Here is a 19,289-nt window from a genome sequence, read left to right on the forward strand (position 1 = left end):
TTGATCATTACAGATCACAATGACAGTAATGCTCTACAGGGAAGTACCAGCCCTTGCCCCAGACTCCCCAAATGAATCAGGCTTTATGAGATCTTCATATGACTCCATCAAGACCACTACTGTCTTTGGTCTTGATCTTGTCACAACATAAACATAATGGTAACCAAAGCATAACAATCAAGCTAAATGGTCTCTGGGAACTCTGTATTTGGGGAAGTAGAGCTGTCCTTACCTGTCTTTGTTGTTGGGAGACTTGATATCCCATTCCTGCGATGGGCTGATTCTGCATTTGCTGAAGTAGGATCTTTTGCTGCAGTGGCAAAGGTGACCTTAGCAAAGCCTGGCTTGGTAGAGATTGGGTGGGCTGAGAAGATGGCTGTTGCTGCTGCTGCTGCTGCTGCTGCTGCTGCTGCTGTTGCTGCTGTTGCTGCTGTTGCTGCTGCTGTTGCTGCTGCTGCTGTTGGGCTGAAATTGAGCTCTGCTGCTGTTGCTGTTGCTGCTGCTGCTGCTGAGCTGAAATTGAACTCTGCTGCTGCTGTTGCTGCTGCTGCTGCTGCTGCTGCTGTTGCTGTAGGGTGTAGTGTAGGAGAGAAGGCTTGTTCTGGGAAGGCAAAACAGAAGGCATCTGCTGGTTTGCTTGATCTGAGTTAAAGTGAAACAAAGGCTTGGTGTTGCCCTGACGGGGCTCCATGGCTGGGTGCGGGTTGTTAATAAAACTTCGACTGAGATCCTGAGGCTTTTGCTGCATGAGCACATCCAGGTGCCCACCCTGGGCCGAGGGGCTGGCCTTGTACATGTAGTTAGCCATTACTTTTGACTGGCTGCTGCCGCCAGCTACCCCAGGCATGGGGGAGCTCTGTGGGCTGAATGTCTGCTGACCAAAAGAAGGACTGGGAATTTTCTCCTGCCCAAATGGACCTGGGGATGGTCCAGCAGAAGAGGACAAGGCTGACCAGTTGGTAGGCTGGTGCTGCTGCATCCGGGCATGCTGCTGACGATTGGCAGCTATCTGTTTGAGCTGCTGGGCATGAGACACTTCCTGCCAGCTTGGCAGGGCCCGGCTTGCTCCTGAACCTGTCTGAGGCTGAGCCTGGCTCTGAGGGACTGAAGGGATTGGAGATGAGGTGGAGAGGGCAGAGTTGGCCATGGAGAATGCGGGGCCAGCTGATGGGGGCCTCAGCTGAGGAGAGCCTGAGGGTCCCTGAGTCAGGCCCGGTGAGTATTCACTTTTGATCACGATTTTCTCCATCGGTAAGGAGGGCCTAGGAGTGCTCCTCTGACTTTGCTGACCCAAGTCAATGTTAAATGGGTCATCCTGCTTTATGGTGGCATTGATCATGTTCTCCAGTTCAAGGTCACTCATGGGAGGCACAGATATGTTGGTCAGTTCATTGAACAGTTCCTGCAGCTCAGGATCCATCAGTTGTTCGCCAGGGTCATCTCCGTACCTATTAGAAAAAATATTCTCTTGGGTCATTTGACCATCCATGTGCTTACTGCAAGACAGGGTCTCTCCCGGCTCCTTCTTTACCTCCTTTAAGCCCATGTTAAACAGGCCATTGCCAGGAGAATGTGTATGGGATGACAGAGTGTTAGTCTTTCGCAGGGGGGCTTGGCTCATAGGCAAGCTCCCTGACATAATCTGACTTTGTCCGTTATTTACTTGGAGGCCACCTTGTCCTGCAGAGAGATTCTCTCCAACACGAATTCTTTTGATATCAAGAAATGAGTTGTCCACAAAGCCATTGGGCCGCTTGCTGTTGGCAGGAGACAGGTTAACTACCTGTTTTCTTTTCAAGGAACCCTGGAGCTGAAAGACAGAAGGGAATCAAAAGGAAAAATATGAGATATTAATCCAGTTATGCTTCTAATAAAAAGTGATGTGATATTTAAATGTTTCTTCTATTTATACACAAGATTCAGTTTTTTAAAAAAAGGCACAAAGAGAGCAGAAATGAATCACAGCCTGGAAAATAATGAAACTCTCAGTAGCACAAAGAAAACAAAATAAAATATTTCTGGAGGAGCAGGTCAATTAGGTTAGAGGTCACAGTGGTTCCCATCAGTGGTTCATAGGTCAATGAATAAAGATTCCTTCAAATATAAGAATTTATTCACAGTACCTAACCTTAAAGCATTGTTATTTTCTGGAGCAGGCCAAAATATTCCACATACATGCACACACAACCCCTCACACCTACAGATGATCAGAGTGTGCACAATTTTAACCAAGATAGAAAACACTCACAAGTATAAAGCTGGGACCAAATCTCTGGTTGCTTTTTTTCACAGACTCAACCCCTTCATCACTACTATCCTCTAAGTAAGTAATTAGAATAGTTCTCAAGTCTAAGAAGATACTCTATTATTGTTCTTCAGTTTTTCTTCCTATAATTCCACTGCTTTGCAGCCAAGCCCATGTAGCAAAAGCCATCAGATGACCCTTCTCATATGAGGTACTTTAAGCACTGATTTTTCTGGTAATTCATTTCTTCTGTTTTCTGTATCTAAATCTTATTACCAAAATGAAAGTGTTCAGTGGTCAGGCTCTGGAATCAGACTAAACTGGGCTCAAGTGCCAATTTTGTCACTGGGTGCTACGTGATCTCAGCAACTTACCTGAGCCTCAGTTTTCTAATCCAGAAAATGGGGACAATAGCACTTAACTCATAGAAAGAAATGAGATAATGCATATAAAAGTTTAGAAAGTGCCTGTTATGGTAACAACTCAATAAACAACAATTTATATTTATTTATAGTAAGTATGGCTTACTATATTCTGAAAGGGAAGTGTGTCTCTGAACAGGAAGATGTATAAGTTTTTCATGAATTAACATTAAACTGCTTCATTCACAACCTAGCAATCAGATTATACTTTATGAGCCTTAAAATTTACAGAGAAAGGCTTAAGAGCCATATAATCGCACTAATTAATTAAAAAGAAACATACAACATTCATCATTGATCCTCAGATCCTTGTGGATTTGTGTCTAAAGTGAGAGACCCTATCTATCAAAATGTGGATTTCCCAGTGCGGCAGACCCACTGAAATTATTCAGTGTTTGCTCAGCCTAACTGCAAAATACCTGAAGCAAAAAAGACATTTCCCAGACAGAAAATTCTATCACTTCTCCTTTCTTCTCTTCTCACTTAAGCCTACTTTCTCACCTGCCTGAAGATTTCTAGGTAGGCTAATCAAGAAAACGGAATTAACATAACTGAGTATACATTACATACCAAACACTTGAATATGGTTACTTTATTTCCCTTAATCTGCATAACAATCCCATTAGGAAAGTATTATTACCCTTAATTTAAATAAGAAAATCAATACTCAGAGAGGCTAAGTAACTTGTCCAGGATCACACAGCTAGCAAGTGGGCTTTAACTCAAGGTCTGTGTGGTTCTAAAGCCTATGCCATTTACACTCTAACATGCTGGAATTAGCTCGTTTAGTGCAAGGTCAACCTATGGTCAACCTAGTATGAAGGCAGTAAGTACAGAGACATCCTAGATTTCAAGTAAAATGATGAGGAATATGGGAATGGCCAGGATGCAGTATAGGGCTGGATGGGAAAAATCTGCTTTTTGTCATCTGGCTCATCAATACTTGTTTCAGTCATCCCTTATCTGTAGTTTTGCTCACATACAGGTGGTAAATAGTTATGGTGAATGTGCCATGTGGGTAAAATAGATTATAACTTTATATCATTGCTGATTGGTAATCAGAGAAGGGTACCTGGCCCAAGGCCGAGTGATTAGTCCCTTTCATGGGAATATTGGAGTTGGAGAAAGTGAGACCAGGCTCTCTTTAGGTGGCTGTATGGTGATCTACAAAACTTGTGAACTGTTGTTTCGTTAACTAGAGCCATAGAGAAGCAAATCTGTAGAAAGAGAGAAAAATGAAGCAGAGAAGAGACACATGTTTTAATATAATTCAGGGGCCTGTTTCCGATCCCAAGTCCGCTGTGCATTTCTCTTTGTTTTCCTCGATGCACTGATACACTATGGAATCTTTATAATGAATTTCCCTGTTGCTTAAGCTAATATAAATTGGACATCTGTTACTTTCAACCAAGAGTTCTAACCAAGTTCCCTGAGACTTCGTGTTCAGCGGAGAACAATTTGCACAAGGGTCTGCGCATGCTTTGGACCCAGGTGTGAAGCATCCCCTCTCCCCCATCTCTGCCGTTTCTGCGTGATTTGCTGACACCGAATCTTGTCTACTCACTGGTGTAGACATCTTCGCAGAACATAGCCAGCCATCACCACATTCAGCAGAAACTCAAAGTTGCCACTGTCTGTCCTCATGGGGTCAAGAACACAGACCAGAGAGAGTCAGCCATGTTGCTTCCAATTCATTTCAACATCAATTGCATTTTGAAGGTTCTTTCACAACTAGGAAAGAACAAACAAAAGAGTACATTCTTTTTCCAAATTTGGGTTATCACCTTTGATTTATTTTCCACTGCTTTGAAAAAACCTGTTCTGCCAGATTCTCTCACTGCTCTGGCCACTCCCTGGGCACTGCAGTTAGTACACACTCTGGGAAACAGCACTCACACTTTCTTTAAGCCATGAGGATTGTAGAGACAGTCGTGATAACTGTATAATCATGAGTCATTTACTGAAGGCCTGTGTGTGAGATATTGTACTAAGCACTTTATATGGATAATCTTATTTAATTCTCACAGCTCTCAGAATCTTCACAACACTGTATAAAGTTGATACTATTTCTCCCCCTCCCCCACTTTGCAGATGAGAAAACAGGTTTAGAGATCGAGTATCATTTCAAAGGACAGACAGAGTAAGCAATGAAGCCAGGAATCAAACCAGAGATTCCTACTGCAGAGCCTGTGCTCTGTGCTAAGTACCACCCTAGGCCCTGATGGAGGTAAATGGTACCCACACCCGTGTTTTCAGGAAGCCAGGGATCTCACACTGATTCTGCCATTAACTTGTTTTGCTACTTCAGGGAAAATATTCTACTTTTCTGGGCCATAGTTTTCTTCTCCTTTATAAATGGGATTATCTCTCAGATCATTATCCTGCCCAAAGTCAGAAAATAACAAGCACTAAGGGAGGGAAGTTTGTGTTCTATGCACGCTGTGTGGTGGTGTAAGGTCACCACCAAGCACAGCTGGAGGGATTCCTCAAGATCGGGGACAGAAGAAGTGATGCGTGATTTCGTTGGGATAAAAAACATCCATCAGAACTTCACCGGGCATGATACTTTACCAAGAGAATTTTGCGGATAGGCTGTGCCCTGCCTTCTAGCAGTTTCTAATCTAGGTGTATCACCGAGGCCCACTGAATGCATACATGCAGTAGGCACCGAGCTACTGGCATCGGCACCATACAATCTAAATGATTCTCAAGCATCATTTTTTGCTTTGAAATATTTCCTCTGCTGGACTAAAATTCTTCTATTAGATACATGGGTTTGAATTATGGTACAGAGTCTCTCAAAATAGAAGTACTCTCTAAGCAGTAGAGGAGGAATACAGTCATTCATACCTCAAGGAGAAATAGTTTATGAGAAAATTCAATGCCAACTTACCAGAACAAGGATAAAGCCCTAAGGCAACAAGACCTAATCAGGGGAAAGGTGTGGAATAAGGGCAAGAGTTTAAATGGAGAAGGATGGGGCCAGGCCTATGGGAGTTGGGAGCTCTGCACTGTGGACTCCCCCAGTGGCTGGGAGAAAAGAGAAGGGGAAGGGAGGAGTATTAGGGCAGTGATGTCCTGAGGGGCAGCGGGACCCAAATCTTCCAGAAAACAGTTAACCACACTTGAAAGGCAAAGGGAAGACTCTCCAAAACAAATCTTCCACCCAGGGAGGACCTACCCATTAGGCATGGGAGACAGTGCCCAGTGCGCACAACAGGTTTAAGGACCCACAAAAATGGATTAATTTATTTTAGAACAGAAGGGGAAAAAATGAGAGTTTAGGTTAAAGAACTGTTTCAATATATGTTAATTTATTTACGTTCATGCCAACATGGTCATCAAATATAATTTTTAATATCTTTTCAAGGAATAAGGGACTTAAAAGGCAAGAGTGCCTATGGTCTATGAAAGCCTCTCGCCTCTTAACTACTGTGTACTGAATGCTCATTCTAGACAAGTGCTCTGTGGTGTAAGTTCTTGTTTCATCTCATGGCTCTCTGAGGCTTGCATTCTTATATATCCATTTCATAAGTGAAGATATTGAGGCTCCTGACATTAAGATTACACAGTAAAGATACAGAGGCAGGATGCCAGGCCAGACATATCTGGTTCCAAAATCCTAATTCTGAACCACTAGCCGTACTGCTTTCTTCCCTTTCTGCCTCTACCTTGCCAAATGTGGACAGCGTGCTGGACACAGTGGACCCAGACAGCCAAGACAAAAGGCCAACAGAATGAAGATGCATTGTGAGCACAGGGCAGGGGTAGGGGCATTCGGGACACAGGGGGATGGATGGCAAGGAGAGAATGATGACATCATTGGTGGGAGGTTGACGGTGAAAGCTCCGAGGCTCCAGTATAGAAGAGGGAAGAGACAAAGGGTCATTCTGTCAGTTGAAAAGATTTACTAAGCACCGGAGAGAGTTCTGAACCATATCCTATCAAATCATCCCTGGCATGAGGGAAAATATGCAGATGATTAAGCCAGCAGCAGGATGTACAGGCTTCCAATCAGCACTACCTCTCAATCTTTGCACTTTTTCCACTACCTAGGTGGATAAGGAACATTTTTTAATTTTGCATGATAAATCTGTGCCCCGTAATTATGTTTAATTAATGAGACTTTGCATTTAATATCACCCTTTCACTGGCCGTCTAAGGAAGGGGCTTGTTTTGGGAATGATTTTCAACAAGGCAAGTCCAGTCTGGTTTGCAGACGACACAGAAATCACTGTACAGTACTTTCTTATGCTGAGACCCAGCAAACTGTTTCTTTTCACTCCCGTCCTTGTTCTCATTCTTCCATTTAAACACCTAGATGCTATTTGAGGCCTGTGGTCTCTGCTGGGGGAAGGCACAGGCCTGTCCTGGGCAGGGTCCAGACACAGTGGTCTGCCTGCCCCAGGGGCTGGGGTTGAAGGTATGAGAACGCCTAGGGACAAGGAAAATCCAGCACAGCAGAATTGGGGCTGGGGTCCTCAGTAAACTGCTTCTTTTTAAACAGCTATCTATGCTTCACTTTAGCAAAGGACTTGAAACATAAACTTTCTGGAGGGATTTGAAAATGCCACTATTGCACAATCCTCTGGCCTCTGTTTCTTCCCCTGCTCCCTATCCTTTTCCACAAAATAAATGCATTCTTTGTCTCCTGTGCTGCCCTAGAAACACGGAATGTGCCACACAAAGGTAACAATTCAGTCCATAGGTCACTTTTTCCCTCCAAGTAGACTTCTGTCTTTCTCAACCAGGCATAAACACAAGAACCAAATCTGCCACTGCCTAGCTACTCAAGGGAGTATCTTGGTGCCATCATCTGTAAACTTTCCTCAGCCTATTTTACTCATGGCTGATTAGAGATAGGATTGGGGACAGATAACATCAGAAAGATACCAACCCAGAAGATAATATATGACTCTTGATTTGATTCTTGAAGTAAAAGTGTCAAGGATCCAGGAATAGTAAATTCTAGCTCCTCATGTACTTGGAGGTGAGAGCAATTCCTTCCTACCTTTCAGGCCCCAGCACAAAATAGGGTTTTCAGGCTTTTACTAAAGACAGAAAAAAACCTTCCCTTCTTATTTGGCCCTGTCAAGTTCTGAGCTTCTGTGTATTACTAGAGATTACTTTATGGCCACAGAGTACTTCAGTTTGCCCAATCAGATTGTAAGCTCTTTTGAGGGTGGGCGTTGCCTTACACTTCTCCAAGTTTCTTTCAGTGCCCACCACAACGCTAGACATATTCTAGGTGTTTAAATAATTATTCATTGACCTCAGTGCCGGGGAAGCTGGATCCTTCTAACTATTGAGTGGGAGCAGTAAAACAATGCTAAAAAGGAGGCTGTGGCTTGTGGGGAACATTTTCATACCAAATTCACAAGCAATTTAATGGTTCCACTAGAATTTTGCCTGAGTGATTATTTTCCTTCTGTTTTTACTTTAAACAAATTTTAAATATATTTTGTAGTAGAGATGCAGTGTTGCCACGTTGCCCAGGCTGGTCTTGAACACCTGGGCTCTAGCGGTCCTCCTGCTTCAGCCTCCTAAAGGTTACAGAGATTACATGTGTGAGCCACCATACCTGGCTATTGATTATTTTCCTTTAAACCCTGAAGTCACGAGAATGTGAAGCCCTGAGAACTGGAACTGTGAAGAAAATGTAACTGGGACTACAGCCATGTGCTAACACACTTGGCTAATTTTAAATTGTTTTGTAGAGATGGAGTCTTACTATGTTGCCCAGGGTAGTGTCAAACTCCTGGACTCAAGGTATCCTCCCGCCTTGACCTCCCAAAATGCTAGGATTACAGCTGTGAGCCACTGTGCCTGGCCCAAAATAGCTACTCTTTATAAACCCCTAGATAAAGCTTTATATAGAAGCAGGAACAATGCAAATTCAGGTTCTAGGTAGAGAAAAGCAGTCAACATACTGACTTTGAAGGCACTAAATACCAAGCTCTCCCATATTCAAAATTTATTTGATGCCTTCCCCCTCTCCCCTTTCTTAGATTTAATGGTTGGCTTGTGAAAGAGTAACTAAATGACTTGGAATTTGCCTCAGGAACACTCATCATTACAGGGCAGAGAAAGGGCACTTCATAATAGCATTTTCTCAGCTTGGACACTTCCATCACTTCTGCATGGAGAATGTTCCAAATTTATCTTTAAACAACAAAATAGTCATTGAGGAGAAAGGGAAAGGAACCAGCGCAACACTACCTCAGAGAGGGAGACATCCTCTCTTATCAAGATAAATGGGAGGCTGCGGGTTCTAGAAAGAGCACAAGATTCAACTGCCAATAAACCTGGGTTCCTGTGTGTTCTTGTATTCTCATTGTTCAACACCCGCCTATGAGTGAGAACATGCAGTGTTTGATTTTCTTGTCTTGTGTCAGTTTGCTGAAAATGATGGTTGCCAGATTCATCCATATCCCTACAAAGGACATAAACTTATCATTTTTTATGGCTGCATAGTATTCCGTGGTGTATATGTGCCACATTTTCCCTGTCCAGTCTATCATCAATGGGCATTTGGGTTGGTTCCAAGTCTTTGCTACTGTAAACAGCTCTGCAATGAACATACGTGTGCATGTGTCTTTATAATAGAACGATTTATAATCCTTTGGATATAATATACCCAGTAATGGGATTGCTGGCTCAAATGGAATTTCTATTTCTAGGTCCTTGAGGAATTGCCACACTGTCTTCCACAATGGTTGAACTAGTTTACACTCCCACCAACAGTGTAAAAGTGTTCCTATTTCTCCACATCCTCTCCAGCATCTGTTATCTCCAGATTTTTTAATGATCGCCATTCTAACTGGTGTGAGAAGGTATCTCAATGTCATTTTGATTTGCATTTCTCTAATGACCAGTGATGACGAGCATTTTTTCATATGTTTGTTGGGGAGATTGGGGAGGGATAACATGGGGAGAAATGCCAGATGTGGGTGATGGGGGGATGGAGGCAGCAAACCACATTGCCACGTGTGTACCTATGCAACAATACTGCATGATCTGCACAGGTACCCCAGAACCTAAAGTACAATTGAAAAAAAAAAACAAAACCTGGGTTCCAAATGCTGCTCTGTTCCTATTTACTGTACAAGTCTAAACCAGTCACTTACCTTACCGGTATGATATGGACAATAATACCCCATGTCTCAGGGTTTTAGTGGGGATTAGCACAGGCATGTAAAGTACCAGCATTATTCCAAGCTCAGAGCAGAGCTCCATCACTGGCAGCTCTTTTTCAGTAAGAGAGGCAAAACATGAACCTTAGCTGGTCTGACACTTCCCACTGTCATTCTGACTGCCCTATGGACCAGGCATGTGCTAGAAAAAGAAAAAATGAAGGTTAAAAAAACAGATTTTTTTCTCCTCATCTGTAACACTGAATTTGTTTACCCATTCATTCAACAGATACTTAGCACCAACTGTATCTTCTATAAGGGTGCCTACGTCATAGGGTTATTGGAAGGACCACATAGCTAAAGCTCAAAAAGAGCCCAGAACATTGGTCTGAAAATACTGTTTGCAATTAGTGTTAGAATTAACAAAAAGAAACAAACAAAAAGGAGTTTACCAGTCTGTCTGGACACATAGTAAAAAATAAATACAGGACGATCACTGTTCTGAAGACTTGTGACGGCTTTATAGTCGTAGATGGGAGAGCCTCTGCCTGAGAAAGCTAGGAAAGGAATCCCACTCCCTTACAATGAAGTACCCCTCAGATATTCCAATGAATATAATGTTTCATATTATGATGTTCTGCTAGTGTCAGTGTAAACAAAACTTGCTGTCCAACAACAGGAGGATGTTTATATTAAATTAAAAGTTTAAAGTAGAGTAATTTTCCCATCTAGTCTGCTACATTAAACAATATCATTCCAGATCCATTCAGTGGTAACCAACAGGATCCCCCTGCTGACTATATCCTTAGTCATCCTGACTAGTTGCTGCAATTGTTATAAAGCAAGGACCCTAGGGGCCATTTGGATATGGACCCTCTATGTTTAACAGAGAAATGCACATCGTATTCTGTAAAAGCCTGAAAAACCCAGCTGCTTTGTGCATGAAATACTTTAACTATGACTCATTTCTTACCCAAAATATATCAAAGCAAATCCAAAGTAAATGCTATGTCTAAAATGTTGGCAATTCTCATGAAATCTCTAAATGCCCTCCTCAGCAGAATACACAATGCATTAAGTATCATTAATCAAGTGGCTTCTCTCCCTCCTTTCGCTTGGAGGAACCAGTCTGGAATGCTTTCTCTAAAGGGCATACCTCAAGGTCCATCCTACTTTCCCTCAAGTTTTTTCTCCCTGCTTCAATGATTTTAGCACTTTCTCTCTTATATTATTCTTGGTACTTGATTCAGGTCTGCAAGTTTTTCACTTCAGTATGATTATAGAAGCGAACAGAAGAGACGGTGTCATGTGCTTCTCATCCACTCCCACATGCCCATCCAAACTCTATTCGAAAAAAGTGCTCAATGGCTGCCTGACAATGTGACTTATCAGGCATTCAGAGGCCTGGGAACATTAGATGAGTCTGTTTATAGGGCATCTATGTTTCTCTGCCATTGGCCATGAACCACGCCCCCTTTATAAGCCATATGGCTGATTCTTAGCAACTCTTTGTCCAACTGTAGAGGGGCCAGTGTATATATCAGCAAATCCCATATGGCAGGGAGAGTGCCCTAACACTGTTCCAGGGTTGTTTATTCATTATTTTGGGGTTTGAGCATGGCTACCAAGAACTCCCTTTTTTTGGGAAATAATATGAAACACAGCCACCCCTAATTTCATGGCCGCATTGCTCCCTTCATCTTCAGTGGCTTATGCAACTTAAATGGATATGAGAGAGCCCTGCCCTATCCTTCCCTATCTCTTTCTCTCAGGTCACATTCTTCATTCTTCTTCAGGCTCCTTCTGCTTTAAGCGCAGTGAGAAACCGAGTATTCTCCATCTACATTCTGTGAATCTGACCCCATATCTCTCCTCTCTCTGGCCCAATGTGTTCTCTGTATAGCAACAAAAAGGGATTCCTTTCTCAACCCAAGCTCCAGCTACACTACTTTTTTTAGCTTTGTTTTTAATTCTAAGAACACAAAAGATCGTTTCCATTTCAGATGCAGGTCTTTTGCACAGACTGTCCACTCTAACTGAAATCAGTCTAACGCTCTAACTTCATGTAACTTTGCCTACTCATATCATAGTTAGCTCCTCCTTTTCCTTAAATCTCGACTTAATGTGAACCGTCACAGAGATATCCCATGGCCATTCCATTTAAAGTACCACTTTCATGTTTCCTTTCCATCTCCTGCTTCCTTTGCAGTACCAACTACAATTTCCAAATGTTTTTATCAATTAGCTTCCAATTTTTAAGTCTGTCTCCACATGTTAAAAAATAAGCTGTAGAAAGGGAAGCCCGAGCCACGTTTGTCTCATTGACCACTGTATCTTATTCTTAATATAATCCAAATAAATATAAAATGAAAAAGATTGTTTAAAGCAAACCAAAATGTCTAGAAGAAAACACGTCGAGATGTTGAAATACTTTCTGGTGGAGGCACAATGATAAATTTCTCTTCTTTGCTCGTATGTCTGCACTTTCTAATTTTTCTGCATTGAGCATATATTACCTAAATCATTAAGACTGAAATGAACATTTATTCAACACATCTGCCCTTGCTAACTCCTCTTCTCTGGGAATCCAACCCCACGTTTCCTAGTAGAGGGCACCTGAAGTGGAACATTTCATTTCCCCCAGCAGACTGGATCAAGGTAGACATGTGGCTCAAGCTGACCATTTTAACTGCTCTCCTAGTAATCCAGAATTGAAACACAGTCTTTTTAGCAGTATCCGTAGGCATTTGAAATTAGATATATGGAAGACCACTTATATTGTAGTCATTCTCAGCCGCACACAGCAACAGGCAGGGAAAGTAAGTCTAAAGAGATAAGAGAATAAAATTCACACTCAAAGAGAAGGTAGAATGAGAACCTAGATTGAGAGAAGGAGAAGGGGAGAGGAAGAAGTGAAGAGGGAGAGGGGCAGTAAAAGGAGGAGGGAGAGAAATATCCTGAAAACTTTTCAGTTCCTAATTCCAGAACTTTGGGAGACTCAATTATATCTGCTACAGTAGAAACACCCCATAACCTTCCAATAAATCTCCCCCTCTCCAAATTTTCTTGCTTGAGATACTTTAAGAGAGCTTTTATTACCTGCAACAAACAATTCCCAAGTAAAACAAAGAAAACCAATAATTACACTCAATGGAGTTTTCATAAGATAAATGCATATTCTTCTTAATTAAAGTTTAAATGCTGGAGAAAGGCTAAATGGGCACATTTAGTTTGGTTTCTCTTTCAACTTTCCACATGTGGTCATTAACCTCACTCTTCCATGTCCCTTGTGAAAGAAGAGCATTATGAATGAAGAAAGAGAGGTGCTGTTCCATGACAGCAGAATTCCAACAGGGTGTCTATTGTTTCCACATCTCTCTACATGGCATTCCCAGGGGAGGTCTGAAGATTACATCTCCACCAATTCTCCCCTCGCTGCACAAAAGCATTCTGAAAATAAAACTTCAGTCTGAATCATGTTTGGACAACCCAGACTACAATGTGTTAACTGGTTTGGATAGAATCACCTGGAGACACAGGTAGGATGATGAGACGTTTTAAGAGGTCCCTGCAATTTCAGGCTCATCTTTAACTCCATTACAAAGGAATGTTAAGCAGCATTTAGAAGGTAGTTTGGCAAAGTAACCTGAAAGCACCAAACAGCTTCTTTGATGTTCTTGGCATTGATGTCATCATTCTTTTGAAAGTTTTGAAGAAATATTTTTCTTATAGCAACTGTATCTAGGCTCAATATAAAGTGTTGATATGTGTTTTCTCCAGGCTAATGTTAGCCTGCGTAACTACGAACCATTTAGACGGATACTCTCTCAGAAGGTACCTCACCTTTCACTCCAGTCTATGTTGACTTTCACATCAAAGACACATCTAAGGGGAAATTGCTTAACTAGCTCTATGAAATATGAAATTTACTAAGATATTTGGTTATAATGGAAAAAAAACAAAACAAAACCAAAAGCTACCCTCCAGGCAATTTAAGCCTTTCATGCCTGGAAATGAAAATTTTTAATGGCTGATAGAAAAGTTCCTTTGCTTTCTATAAGGCCTTCATGCAGACTTTTTCAACCAGGCATTGAAATCCTACTACTTGCCATTTAAAGAAAACGTTTCTCGATTATTTAAATGACGTTTGATGGAGGACAATAAAACCTTTATAGTGTTTGCAGTTCAACTCTTCTTTGAAGCAATGTCCTATAGCAATACAATGCCCTCACTTTGATCTGACTTGCTCAGCTCAGTAATTATATGACTGAGATGAATTCTCCACCTGACAGATTCTAATTCTTCATGTGTGGCCATATTCTTTGAAGAGGAAAAAAATACCACCTCACCTATATTGAAAAATAAAACTTTTAGCAGGTCAAAATTGTGAATCAATGGTAATTCTCTGTGTCGAACCAGTGAGCCCTCTTCATTTGATGAGAACCACTGTTTTTCAGAACATGCTTATGATTTTCTTGAGGCCAATCTTTAAACAAGAATATGTTACAGTTCCTTTCTACGAATTCATTTGATGATGAATCAACATTCATCATCTTAAAGGAAAGCCAGCAGAGTATACTAACCTGGGCCTTGGATATCTGCTAACTGACTGCCCCGATTAGAAGGAAATATCCACCCATTCTGAATGGGCATGAGATAACCTACTTTTTATGTCTACTTCAAGGAGCTCATTCTGTATCATTCCTTAAAGAACACTTTACAGTGTTGCGTGAGTCTGCTTAAAATTTTAAAAGCACAGAGTTAACTCAGTGAGTCCCTAATCCTCGAAAATATTACGGCTGTTGATTTTATTTGCCTTTAACACACAATGCAGGGCAGATTTAAACAGAGAAAGCTCACCAGCTACAGCCTTGTAAATTGCTTTTAATCCAAGTTGTCAGCAGGATTGATGCCACTGCGACTTTATCCCCCCAACCCCAAAACCTACATTTCTTCAGCGTATCTGCCTCATGATTAATATCTTGTATCCACTAGTTAGATTGCTGGAGGATAAAGTGCTTCCTTACACATGACCACTTCACTGCATTTGTCATGACTAAACATGCCATTGTAGCTATGAATGGAGTCCTGTTTTTGACTAGTGTATTTTCTTTACTAGCCTCAAATCCCAGCTCAAAACTCACTCCTCAGAGTCTAATTGTGATCACTGCTCAATTATTTTGTGCCCCTGAAGCCACTCGGTTCATGGTTTGCCTTTCTTGTGTATTTCATGTTTTTGGCTTATAATTGTTATTACGTCTTTTGCAGTTCCCCTGGCAAGATTATAAACACCATTTTGTGTCTCTTATTATCTGTTGAGGCATCATGTTGCAGTGGTTAAGGGCCCAAGCTTTGCATCAGCGGTCTGAATTTAAGTCCTTGTTGTGTCCTCGATGAGATATGAGCTTTAGGGTAGTTTATGTAATCTCTCTGGGTATCGGTTTCCTCCTCTGAATAATGGGGTTAATAGTTCCAATTCAGTGGTTATAGTGAATTTCAAATAAGATAATGTCTATAAAGTCTGTAACTCAAAATGTGACAAATAATAAATGCTTAATAAATGCCCATGTGACATTGTGATATAATAAGAAATATATTTGGTCTCTGCCCTTGGGTCCTGGCTTGCGGTTACTAAAACCCTTGGACTCTCCAAAGTGATAAGTGTTTCTTTGTAAGCTAATGAGACGACTGATGGCTGGGGACTCCTGGATAGCCTCAGGTTGGGGGCTGGTTGCCAGGGAAACCAGCCTTCTGATGAGAGGTTTGGGACTTTTGGCTTCACTGCCCAACCTCCAGGGAGGAGAGAAGGGCTAAAGGTTGTTTTGATCACCAGTGGCCAATGATTTAATCAATCACATCTATGTAATGAGGTCTCCATAAAAATCCAAAAGGACAGGGTCCAGGAGCTTCCAGGTCGCTGAACACCTGGGGGTGCCTGGAGGTGGGGCACCCAGGAAGGGTGTGGAAGTTTCGAGCCTCTTTCCACTGGCCTTGCCATATGCATCTCTTCCATCTGGCTGTTCTATGTATCTCTTATAATAACCTTTATAATAAACTGGTAAATGTTAAGTGTTTCCCAGAGTTCTATGAGCTACTCTAGCATAGGAATCAAACCCAAAGAGGAGGTCATAGGAACCCCAATTTATAGCTGGTCAGTCAGAAGCACAGGTCACAACCTAGGGCTTGCGACTGGCATCTGAAGTGAGGGGCAGTCTCATGGGACGGAGCCCTCAATCTGTGAAATCTGGTGCTATCTCAGGTAGAGAGTGTAATAATTGAGTTAATTTCTGAAACATCCAGTTCGTGGCTGCAAGAAAATTGCTTGGTTGGTGTGTGGGGACTTCTCCACTACCACCACCAGACTCCTGGTATCACAAGTATTCTGTGATGAGTGAGAGTAGAAAACACACTTTGGCTTTCCCCATCTTTAATAGTCAGCTGTTATTTTTATTTAGTCTTCTGGGTATCCCATAGAACATAGTATTCAGCATACAGCAGAAAAGAGAAGGAGCAAATGGCATTTTTTGGGTGACTACTTAACAGAAGACACTTTCTAAATATCATCTCACGAATCCCAGCTCCCCTACTTACTAGTAGTGTGACCTTGGGCAAGTCACCTAACTAATGTACCTCAGTTATCTCATCTGTAAAATACACAGACTCATTATCTTTACAGGGCTGCGGTAATATAAAGATTAAATAAATACATGTAGACAGCTTAAAGCAGTTTCTGCCACAAAGAAACTGACCAATAATACCAGCTATTATTACTATTAAATCCTCACAACAACGATGAGAGATGGATACAAGAAATACTTTTTTTTTTTTTTTTGAGACAGAGTCTTGTTCTGTCACCAGGCTGGAGTGCAGTGGCGCAATCTCGGCTCACTGCAATCATGCTTCCTGGGCTCAAGCGATTCTCCTGCCTCAGCCTCCAAAGTAGCTGGGATTACAGGCACGCGCCACCACACCTGGCTAATTTTTGTATTTTTAGTAGAAATGGGGTTTCACCATGTTGGCCAGGATGTTCTCGATCTCCTGACCTCGTGATTTGCCCTCCTCTGCCTCCGAAAGTGCTGGGATTACAGGCACGAGCCACCGAGGAAACTTTTTCATAGATGAGAAAAACAAGGCTATAAAAGTGTAAGCAGGCTGGGTGCAACGGCTCATACCTGCAATCTCAGCCCTTTGGAAGGCCAAGACAGGCAGATTGCTTGAGTCCAGGAGTTTGAGACCAGCCTGGGCAACATGGCCAAACCCAGATTCTATAAAAAATACACAAATTAGCCGTGTGTGGTGGTGTGCATCTTAGTCCCAGCTTCTTGGGGGGCTGTGGTGGGAGGATCACTTGAGCCTTGGAGAGCAAGGCTGCAGTGATTGTGCCGCTGCACAATAGCCGGGGCAACAGTTTGAGTGTCTCAAAAAAATGAAGTGCAAGCAACTTGACCAAGGTTGTCCAGCCAGTAATTGAACCAGATTTTCCTGACTGAAAATCTATGCTCTTTACAAGATGTATTCACTACAGGAAACATCCATTTCATTCTAGAGGGTTATTTCAGGGAAGCACTATAGTGATAAGTAGACCCTCAGAGAACTACACATCATAGGCAGGGCTGAACGTGAAGCGGGCCTGGGAAGAGTGGGTACAAGTGAGCTCCGTGAGATACTGAAGTCCTGTCTGGCTTTGATGCCATGCAGAGGAATGTGGGCTTAATTACGAAGATCGTGGGCAGGCATTAGTGGACTTCAAGCAGGAGAGTGACAGTAATGTATTTTAGAAAAATAACTCTAACTACCAAATATTTGTGTGTGGGTGGGAGATAGGGCAGCTTAGGCCTGAAGATGGATAAGGTGTCAGTACGCAGTAACAGAGAGCGAAAGCTGGACCTGGGCTAAGGTGGTAGCAGCAGACGTGGAGAGCGTGAGAAAGAACTTAGGAACCAGAAACCAAACCAAGTTTACGATTAATTCTATGTGGGAAGTGTAGTGGAGAGACAGGAATTAGGACTAAATACAGAGTTCTGGATTAGTGACTGGGTAGATGATGGAGTCATTTGCTGCTGAGGAAAGGAATGTAGGGAGAGGAGTGTGTTTCATGATGGGGTTGGCAGGCAAGCAAATGATGAGTTCAAGTTAGGGCATGTTGAATATGAGATGTCTGTGGGGCGTGTAGGTGGAGACATCCCCTGCTAGTGAGATATTCAGGTTTACAGATCACGAAGGAACTTTGGTCTGTCTGTGTAGGTTGGGTTGAAACGCTCGTAGCATTGGCTGAAAGAACAAATTTGGCTGTGAGTGTCCAAATGGATTGTGAGGAGCCAGAAGAGAAAAGGGTGGCAATGAAACTCTGGGAAACATCAAGATTTAAGGAGCCAGGGGGAGAGGAAATGAAGAGCTGAAAGATTATGAAGAAAAGAAGAGAGCACTTCAAGGAGGGAGTGAGAAACCTCATCAAATGCTGCGGAGGTCACCTGTGACAGGGCAGAGCCGTATCGGTGGCATCTGGCATTTGATGGTGATTGGGGACAGGCACCAAGTTGCAATGTTTTGAGGAGTGGATGGAAAGTCACAAAAGGGAAACAAAGTGGGTATATTATTCTTCTTAAAAGCTTTACTGGAGGAAGAAGAGAAAGGACAGTGGCTAGAGGGAGTTACAGGGTAGAAGACTTCCTCATCATTTTGAAATCCTTCACAGCAGGTGGTACAATACTTGGGATTTCGGAGGTACACAGTTAAACATTCTTGAATGGAGAATTCCGTCATCTTGCCTAGTTCTTTTACTTCATGTTGTTCCTTTTCTTCCATATTTTCTTCCTCTTCTCTATGCCAACAGGAAATGCAGAGAGGCTGCAATTCCTTGATCAATTACTAGGTGGAAGACATAGAGTTTGTTTCTTCTGCAGTGGCTAAACAGTTTGTATGTAATAGGAACTTCAGTATGCACTTGAAGTGGAAAAGATAAGAAAGGAGCCAGGTCACAAGAAACATAGATATGACAGAGAAAGCATCGGTGTTGCATTCAGGTATTCTTTTGATTGGGTTTTATTTTTAAATAAATATACGTATATGGCAAACTCTTATTCAAGGAACAAAATAACTACTCCATGGGAGGCTTACAAAAGAGATGGATGGTATTGAGTGGATTCAATGAAAATTTTGGTGGCATATATTTTCAGGAAATCTAAGGATGCTAAAAGCCTATTTAAAATAGTATCCAATTTGATCTTGATAACCAAAGATATTTCAAAGCATCAGGATTGGGTCTAATCGCTTGTTAAATTAAGGTCACATATGGGAATTGCTTTTGACCAGACAGTTTCATGCTCCTGAATAAAAAGGCTCTAATAAAGTTTGATCTTTGAATGCCTATCATGTATTATCAAGCCTATCATTTTCTCCATCAAAGAAAATATAGTCAGAAGTCAGAAAATAAGGGAGTGGGGAGGGGGAGCAGTCAGGACAGAACAATCTAACATTTCTGCATCAGTT

General features: G+C 42.0%; 1 protein-coding gene across 1 annotated transcript in view; it reads right to left on the reverse strand.

The window, feature by feature from the left end:
• The window catches only part of MAML2 (mastermind like transcriptional coactivator 2), a 371,737-nt gene that overhangs the window by 113,187 nt on the left and 239,261 nt on the right, over positions 1-19,289 (reverse strand). The window contains exon 2 of the mRNA XM_017505286.2: positions 233-1,810. Within this exon, the coding sequence (XP_017360775.1) occupies positions 233-1,810 (1,578 nt within the window). The remainder of the gene's footprint in view (positions 1-232; positions 1,811-19,289) is intronic.

The sequence above is a fragment of the Cebus imitator genome, unplaced genomic scaffold (assembly GCF_001604975.1).
Source record: "Cebus imitator isolate Cc_AM_T3 unplaced genomic scaffold, Cebus_imitator-1.0 Scaffold336, whole genome shotgun sequence".
Lineage (NCBI taxonomy): Eukaryota > Metazoa > Chordata > Mammalia > Primates > Cebidae > Cebus > Cebus imitator.